General features: G+C 31.9%; 1 protein-coding gene across 2 annotated transcripts in view; it reads left to right on the forward strand.

The window, feature by feature from the left end:
- Positions 1 to 8,970, forward strand: part of Acvr1c (activin A receptor type 1C) — a 72,593-nt gene extending 63,623 nt beyond the window's left edge. For both annotated transcript variants that reach the window (XM_046426922.2, XM_046426921.2), the window contains exon 9: positions 1,841 to 8,970. In XM_046426922.2, the coding sequence (XP_046282878.1) occupies positions 1,841 to 1,966 (126 nt within the window). In that variant the 3' untranslated portion in view covers positions 1,967 to 8,970. The remainder of the gene's footprint in view (positions 1 to 1,840) is intronic.
- The last annotated feature ends 699 nt before the right edge of the window (positions 8,971 to 9,669 follow it).

Raw genomic sequence — 9,669 nt, forward strand, 5'->3', positions numbered from 1 at the left:
CATGGTTTATTTATTACTATTTTTTTGCTTCAACATTTCCTTCTAGCCTCTCAGAACTTCCTTCTTAAGTAATTTTCTTATTTCCTGATATGCATCCTTTAAAAGTTTGTTTGTTTGTTTGTTCATTATAAGCCTACTTGTTTTAAGAATATTTAGTTTGGGTTGACCAAAATGTGTATTTTGTCCTTAGTCTTGAAATAGTTTATCTAGTCATACAAATTGAGATTAATACTAATTTTCTCTAAGCACCTTCAAGTTATTATTCCACTGTCATTTGGCTTCCATTATTGTTGTTGAGAGGTCAGCAAATACCAAAATCATGTGTCATTTGACTTAATTTATCTTTTTTTTCTGATAATTTTTTAAAGAACTTCACTGCCTCTTCAGTGTTCTTTAAATTCTTTATGATGTAGCTTGGTTAATCTTGCTTGGAATTTTTGTCCTTTCTAATTTGAAAGATTTGTAACATTCCTCAGTCTGGAAGAATTTAATAGATCATTTTAAGGTATTATCTCTTCAAATAGTTGTTCTTTTATTCTCATTGTCTCTATTACTCATTTTTTTTGAAAAAATAATTGGAAGCATATTAAACTTTTTTCCTACTTTTAAAAAATGTTCTCTTATTTTTTATATATGTATTTTTATGCTGTATCTCTCAGACTGTCTTCCAGCTCATTAATTCTGTCTTCAGAATTCTGAAGTTTTTCTATTCTGCCATCTAATTCATTCATTGAGTTCTTTATTTTGATTGTTATATTTTTCATATTGAGACTTTTTTTGGTACTTGAAAAATGTTCATTTTACTCATGTTTTGAATTTTCTTTCTTTTCAAAGCATATTTTGTATACTTGACATCATTTAATTCTAACATCTGATATTTTTACGGATCCAATGCTGCTGGTATTGCTCCAGTTCACTCTTATTTATGGTACCTTGTTTTCTCCTATTTTTGTGGATTTTCATTGTGAGCTCAGGTTTACTACAATGTTTAGAAGTATGGGCTTGATTTTTTTCTTCATCAAAGCCAAGACGTAAGCAATTTCATTTATAAGCTTCCTTTCTGGGACAAATGCATCATTAAATTTAGGGTTTGTAAGCATTTTGACACTTTCTGCATGCTTCAGGCTGGGTTTCTTGTCTTTCACATAAAGTTGTACAGCCTGAGATGGGCCGAAGCCACCAAAGCAGCCACCTGCTTCAGTGATCCCTCTTGCTCTGGTTTCATGCCTTCTCATTGTTTTACCCTCTGAGTGCTTGTCTTCTTTCTTTGACAGGGATTTATACCAATTTTCAAATATTTTTAAATTTGTGTTAGAATTATTATTTTTAATATGGTATAATTTACATATGGTAAAAAGCACAAATTTTAGCATATAGCCTGATGAAATTTTTCATACATACTTAACTCTTGGATCAAGAAAAGGAATTTCCAGGGTTGGGGTTGTGGCTTAGTGGTGGAGTGCTCACATAGCATATGTGAGGCACTGGATTTGATTCTCAGCACCACATTTAAAAAAAATATGTAAATAAAATAAATATATTGTGTCTAATATTTAAAAAGAAAGAAAGAAAGAAAAGGAAATTCCAACCCTTTTCATGTCCCTTACAGTCTTTTAGGTTCCTCTTAGAAGATTCTGCCACATTCCCATAAATCAATTAAGTTAATTTCTACCAGGTTAATATTTGTGTTTTGATAATATTTTGAAGAAGTTTGGCTCTGATCTCCTTCTTGTATTGTTGTAAGCTTAGCATTAATTCCTGGGTTTGTGATTTTGCTTCTTTTGCACTGTTTTGGTAAGTAGCTGAAGTCTTTGACATTTTTTTTTTAAATCTCTTGCAGGCACTCCGAGTCATGGGAAGAATAATGCGGGAGTGTTGGTATGCCAATGGGGCAGCCCGCCTAACTGCCCTTCGAATTAAGAAGACTATTTCTCAACTTTGTGTCAAAGAAGACTGCAAAGCCTAAAGATGATAATTGTGTCAAAAGGAAATAGCTTTCTTTCTTTTCCAGTTTTCCTTTGTATGTGAATTTTTTTTTCATTTTTGGTTCTACCTCAAAGATGATGCAGTACAGTATTTAAATGCCCAAAGGCAGCAGGAAAGGATAACTCTAAAGTTAAGCATGAGCAAGAGTTGACTTTATCCACTCTCCATGTTGTCTTTAATTTTATTTTAAAAAGCAACACATCAACTTATCTTTTTATTTAATGAGAAAGATATTATAAAAGTGTAAAATAAGCTATATAACAGTAATAAATATCATTAAGATTTTTGTTTTACTTGAACCAAGAGCATGTGAATGACTAGAAAAAAATGTAAAGTCACATTTTTTTTCCTGCAATGAAAACTTATTAAAAATGTGAACTTGAGCATGTTATAGTGAAACAGAACTTTAGATCATGCAATCTATAGTTTTCCCTTTTTAAATTATTAGAATGCTTTCTAAAAATAAATAATGCTCTTATTTTTAATATATAAAACTTGCAAATACAGATCTTCTGGTGGAATATGTAAGTGAGGTCAGAGTCCCATTCACATGATCTCTCCTCCTTATTCCCCTCCTTCCTACTCTTCATAATTCACTACTACAGCAGCCCCTAAGCAAATAGGTTGACATATTAAAACACTGAGAAATGTTCCAAAGCCAGACACTGAGGCAGTAGGTCCAAATCTTGTGACAGTCAACACAGGAGAGGTAGGGTGCATCCTACATTTCCTTGAATTTCTGTAGTGCTTTTCTCCCTATGCAAAAACATTATTCATTGTGATATTTGAGTTCAGTCATAGAGAAAGTGTGTTGAGTTATTTTTCAGAATTATAATGGACCTGCAGGAAATCTTAGACCCATGTTTATTAACATTTTCCTAAGAAAAATTATAGTTACCCTGCTTGTTAATGATTACTAGTGTTTTCCAGACACTTCAAAAGATAACTAAACAAGTATCCATTGTCTGAAGATGACTTAAGATACAATTCAATGGTTCTTATTATTTTTATACATACTTATTTTGGAAGAAAAGGACAGAAAAAGAAGAGTAAATAAGGAAACATACTGAAAGAAATTTAGAAAAAAATTTCAAAAAGTATAACAATTAAACCCTACAGAAAGTATTAGCAGAAGTAAATGTATATTTACCTACCTTGTCAAAATGGACAGGTGAGTGCAGAAGAATGCTCATCAGAGTGTTGCCTTCGTTTTTCTTTCTGTGGAGACAGAATAATAAGTATTTAATAGGATGCTACATAGTTCCTTCAAATCTATACATCTTCTTTGATGAAGGAGATGTAATGTGGTATATTTTTTGTTCCAAAACATTGCTTCCTAAGCTCTGTTTCTTAGAACATTCTTCTGCTAAGATGATCCAAGAACAAAAGTGTTCTTTGATAGCTTCTTAGAGAGTGATACTGAACATTAGCATATCATGTACTTTGAAGAGTCTATCAGTAAAGACATGTTCCTTGAATTTTTCTTAGAAACTGGATTTGTCATTTTATTTGACCACAATGGAAACATTTTATTAAGAGCAGGGGAAACTTTTTACTATTTTGTAGATGTTGTACAGAGCACAACTTGGGTAACAGTGTTCTGAAGGACATGCAGCTATATTTTCCCATAGAACACAATTTAGTTCCCATAGAACACAATTTAGTTCACTATGGAAATATGTTCCTAAATCCATCTTCATTTGACTCAGTTGAGATAAGAAAGACAAAAAACTGACAGCTATGGGGCTTGCATATATTTTCATTCTCATTCATGCATTCATCCATTTATTTAATAATCATGGAGCACCCCATATCTCGCTTGCCACAATATTGGGTGCAAGAGGGAATTAAACAGATAGATAGGTCCTGCCCTCAGGGATTTTAAAGTCTAATTTGGGAATGGGAAAAGGGATGTGAGTGTGTGGGGGAAGAAAGTAAATTGACAGATAAAATATAAAGTGGGATGTCTTGAGTTCTGTATGACAGTGGGTTTCTAGAATAGGTCTGAAAATCGCTTTCAATTTGCTACACATTTAGAAAGTATCTTTATTTGGATATTACAGTCTAAATATATCATCAGTTTTTAAAAGTGCCTATGTGAAGGGATTTTAAAAAGAGCTTATGTGAAGGGGTAATCTTGCTTGTGCGTGTTACCTTATTTCTCATAGAATGTTTTGGTATATAGGAGAATGAAATTATTTACTATGATTGTACTATAGTCTCAAATAAGGATAATATTTCCTATCTTAGTCACATGTCTTGGGTAAACATACTTATTGAATTTTTTAAGAGAGGATATCTTAACATCTGTATTTTCTTTGTCATTATGTTTTAATATTCATTTGAGGGTATCTAAATATAATCCCACATTTTATTGATTCATCTTTCACTCTGGATTAATCTGTATGTTGGCACATTTTGACATATTTTGTTTGTTCTTGTATTGGTCAGCTATAACTCCTAACAGAATCATAGTTCAATTACAAAATGCATTTTTTAAAAGAAAGAGGCCAAGCAATAAAGTGATAAAGAAAACATTAAAAGTTGTAAAATTTTCCTTCGTTTTCAACATGATTTTATGTAGAAAATGCTCACTTATGAAAAATAGGATAAAATTTAGAGCAGAAGGCAGATTTACTGTATATATTTAATGCTGTTAAATTTTGTATATTTGTTTTTAATGGAGTCCCACTGTGTAATATTTGTTTCTTTTAAATTTTATTCTGAGCAAAAAAAAAATTATTCTTCTTATGTTAGGCTCAGAGTATCACTGTTCTTTTGCTCCTTTCAGATATTTTGACTTTGGGATATAATACAAACCTTAGGGAAATGCTATTATGAATTTTCAGTACTGTACAAAGAGGTGATGTGACTTCTATGCAGCATCACTTCCCGAAAATAAGAGAAACATTATTTGTTGTCAATATTTAAGCATGGACTTGCTGCTTGTAAGTTATGCGTTTAAGTTTGTAATTGGTGCAGATTCTGTTGTATGCATTCTTCTGTGTCTAAAATATTTGGCATGTCATATCTAGAATTCTTAATTTATGTTCTGACTTGAGAGTTAAGTGAAACATGACTGTCGTGCACTATTTTAGGCATAGCACTTGCTTTTCATCTTTATACTTTCAATTAACTTTGCATTTTAAATTTCCATGATTGTATGAAAATAGTAACCTGGTTGCAGTGTCTGAAGAATTCAAAATCAGCTTTTATTTTAAAATGAAAATCTACAACAGATTCACTAGAAGTTCCACAACAATTTATTATTTATAATACTTCTACTATTGTAGAATTATTAGACAAAGAAAACAAAGCTGCTTTTACTATCCTGGCATTTTGCTGTCATGTGACTTACTGGGACAGAACAAGCTCAGGGCTATCTTGGAGTTGATGCAAAAATACCAGGGAACTTAAGAGCCAGTCAATGGAAAGCAGGGAGCTGATGTTCACCATCACACAAAGTTCAAGTGAACAACTTAGTTGTTTGTCAGAGAATAGCTTTTTGATTGATTATCTAAAGCAAATGTGAAAATAGATTTCATTATTCAATGTGTTTAAAATGCAGGCATTTTATTTTCCCATCAAGAAATTAAATAATGGTAGCAAACAAATAAAATTTGGCCATTGGTGTCTTCAATAATTTTTTCTTTTAAATAAACTCACAAATAGAACCTCATAAGCTACTTAGGAATGTTTCATCTTAGTATCTTAAAATGGTGTCATTGTGTGTTTTGGAGATGTTCTAAGAATCTTTTGTGAAACAGGACACTTGCACGTTTGACAATACTTTGTTTTGGCTCAGTATGTTAATACCTTCTTGGATTTTATTCACTATTTCAGTGAACACAGTAATCCCTTTGATTGAGAGTTTCATTGAGAGGGCCTCTTCTGAACAGGAAAAAAATAATCCAGCTAGAATAAAAATTTTAGTCAAAATTTTAATAATAAGCAGAATGTCTATAATGGGCAATTTTTCAAAACAATTTAATGCAAATATTTGATTTTCTTTTTTCCAACTAGCTTTTAAAATGTTTTTCCTCACTTCATTTTAAATATTCCCTCACTGTATTCCAAAATTATCAATAGTTCCTATATTTAAAGCATAACTACTATTTAACAATAATTCTCGAATTTTAGCCTTTTCACAAAAAGGAATCCCTTTGTGGTCTAAATTGTTTCAGATATGTCACGGCCAAAAGTGAATTTGGAATTGAAAAAGAATCTAAGAGATTTCATAATTTGATCCCAATATTTTATAGTTGAGGGGACTAAGGATCAGAGATTAAATGACTACTAGTTATTGCAGAACTCCAGTGGTGACACCTACCACTGTGCCCTACCCAACTTCTACTAATTAAAAAATGAATGAACATATATCTAAACCTACCTTGAATGTGCACTATCATAATGTGCCATTTAATGAGGATTCTTAAAAATTCCATTTCCCTTTGTATTTCTATTAAAATAATTTGCTCAGGGTGAGATTAGTGACAAAAACCAAAATAGGCAAAGGAAGAGCTATAAAATTGTTGCCAGGCCAGGTAGGCAATTACTGGGCTGATAAAATTAATGAACACAATTTAAGAATGGCAACAGTATAGATGTTCTTAGTGCAAGTGGTGATCAGAGAGGTGTCCTGTCCCCTGCCTCACTTTGTGTCAGGATTTCTCTCTCTCTTTATGCATTGCAATGAGGTGAAAGATGATTTGATAGATCAAATGATTTGCGTCTATGTGTATTGGCAAATTATCTGACTTCTCTTTTTTTCTTCTTGGTTTTTTATTAGTTTCATATTTGTCCTTTAAAAAAAGGACACAGTGCATTAAAAAAAAATCTGCTGGATTTCATCTACCCTAAATCACTTCATAATTCCAGTCCTTTTTTAGTTGTGTTCTAGCCCCGTCCACAGTTACATGCTGAACTTAACAAGATTTTAATTTTCGCACCCGTGTATGAGAGGTTTCACCTCATAACTTTACCAGTTATTATTCTCTTGGCACTATAAAGAGGATTTTGTTAATGACAGAGATGACTTTCCTTTACATTTTAAAAAAGATTGCCTAGTTATAGTCCAGCCTTTAAGCTAACACAAAGGACCCCTACATTTGCTTTAATGCTAAATTCCAGTGGAGGCAGTGACTTGAAAAGAGAACATGAAATATATGTCCCATAATGTGATTGCTGAATTTATTTCTGTTGTGTTTAATAGCATTGCTTTGTTTTTCTTTTGCCATCTTTTAAAACTAAGCCATTATGCTGTATAGTTTAGAAGATAATATTATATTTAAAATAGGTATTGGTACCCTTTTAAAAATGCACCTACTAAGAACTGCCAGAACATCCATTTCAGTTGTAGGCAAATACAACATTTGAGAGAATGTGATTTCTATCTCTTCCTAATTTAATATTGCCAAATATGACCATATTTTCTCATTATTTGTCCATATCAGACTACAAGGTTTCTCCACAGATCTGAAAGTTTTTCCCTGGGCTATATGCATTTGATTGTTAATAATTAGGCCACAAAGAATCTGAGTGAAGGATGAAGTTAGCCTCTGCCCTCTGTCTCCACATCCCATTGTGCATGTTGGGATCCTCACAAATACTTCCAGCTGAGAGGCAAGTGGGAACTAAAATTAGACTTTTCAACCCACAGAAAATGTAATTATTTTCAGAAAAGCATCTTAATGTACTAACATATCTTCAGAAAGTGGACCTGCTTATACATTTTTAGACATGAGGACTTAAAACTTCAAAATGTTTCTTGACATCTGTAAACTGAACAGAGAACTTACAAGATTAATTCATTGGCTCTTCATTGTATGTTTTTACTGTTTATTTAATTTTCTATAGCCAAGTGCATAGATCCTGTTTTGATATCTCTATTGAGTTTTCCTTTCATACATGAACCTATTCAATGAATTTGCCTAAAAGACAGAACTGCGTGTCTAAATTCTGACTAAAAAAATCAAGCATAGAATAACATTAACCAATATTTCCATTTTTTCCATAGTATAAGTAATGTATCTAAGCAATTTTAAAGATCCAGCGCCATTCTTTATATAAAATAAGGATCTCTGAGCTAAAATATTAAATTTTAGTTCACTTCCACAATGACTGATGTCAAACTCATGTACTCTTGTGATCCTAGACTGGATAGGATAATTCCAAATTGGTCTGTATTTCACGTTTTTAAAATGCCCTAAAAACAGAAAATGAGATTCAGATCTCAAAAAGGGAATTTTGGATTGACTTTCAAAGTACTAATGCTGATTATACTTTTCTTTTGGTAGCGTGACTCTTCTTATACCTAAGAACATATTACAAATGTCAAAACCATTGCATTTTGACATTGCAAAACATGCCTTGAACTCTTGAACTACTGTGAAAAGAATCACTGTTGTAAAGACTTTTTGTAAGCTAGCTGATATTCTTAAGTATGTAAAAAAGATACTGCCTTTTGAAAAAGAGGCCCAAATGGATGTATATAAGGAGTATGAAAAATAAATTGGGTTTCAAAATGAGAACTGTACTACAAATTGTATCAAAAAAATGTACAGTTGGGAATTTTAGTACATAGTTGCAATTAAATTGTTGAAGGTAAAGAGAATTCCAAATTTCAAAGAGAAATGAATGGGATTCACATGTTTCATTAATTTCTAGTAATATTACTTATTTTATTTAGAAATCATAGTATTTTAGAGTTTAGTAAGAACTCAGTGATAGGCTTCATACCAAAATGTTTAACTTTACCAACAGCAAGTCATAAAAGTATTTATTTTAAAGCTTTTTAATATTATTGCATAACTTTCAGCTGCCTCTTGATGTAAATACTTATCTGCCTAAATGTTATATTTTTATGTAGCGTTTCTGAAAATGTATTGTTTTGTAAAGTGGCAAAAATAATAAATTAAGCACTCCTTGCACTTGTTTCTGTGAAGCACATAGAGCTCTATTTTAAATAAAAGAAAATGTGTCATATTTTGGTTTCCTTATAGTTCTATTATTTTAAAATTTCATTTTATACTTTTTGTGCAAAGTATGGAGAGATTGTTGGAAACTTAAATGCTGGCTCCAGCAGTACTGGAATTTGGTTTCCTTCCTTCCTACCTAGGGAGTTATAGAATTCTACAATTTCAGAGCTGGAAGAGACACTTAAATTTAATAGCCATTTCTCTACATGACACTTAAGACAATAGGCTTAAAATTTTTTCTTGGCATTTTTGCACTTTTTCAACATATATTGGAAGATTAGTGGATTGACTCACTCTTAAGCTGAAAATAACTTCCATCACACTTAAAATTACACAGACTCACCCATTCCACAGGTCTTTTCAAGATACCCAACTACTTCTCAGCTTTCACTTCTGGTATCTACCACCTTTATCCCCAGCTCTTCTCCAGACTCTAGTTTCTTTATGTTTCTTGAACTTGGCTGAGCACTTGCCTTTCCCAGGGACTTTGTCTTGACCATTTTCTCTGCCTGGAATGTTATTCCTCCAGATATTTTTACAGTGTACACTGTAAAATATTCTGGCAGAATACCACCCTTTCTAAGGAGGCACCTTTATTCATTTAATATACTGTCTGTTTTAGTTTTCTTCATTGTACTTAATATTAGTTGACTTCATTTTATATTCTAGATCTGAGAGCATATAGTATCATAATGGCTAAATTTTC

The sequence above is a fragment of the Marmota monax genome, unplaced genomic scaffold, assembly GCF_021218885.2.
Source record: "Marmota monax isolate L192 unplaced genomic scaffold, Marmota_monax_Labrador192_F-V1.1 WCK01_AAM20220418_F8-fsc00048, whole genome shotgun sequence".
NCBI classification, from domain to species: Eukaryota; Metazoa; Chordata; class Mammalia; order Rodentia; family Sciuridae; genus Marmota; species Marmota monax.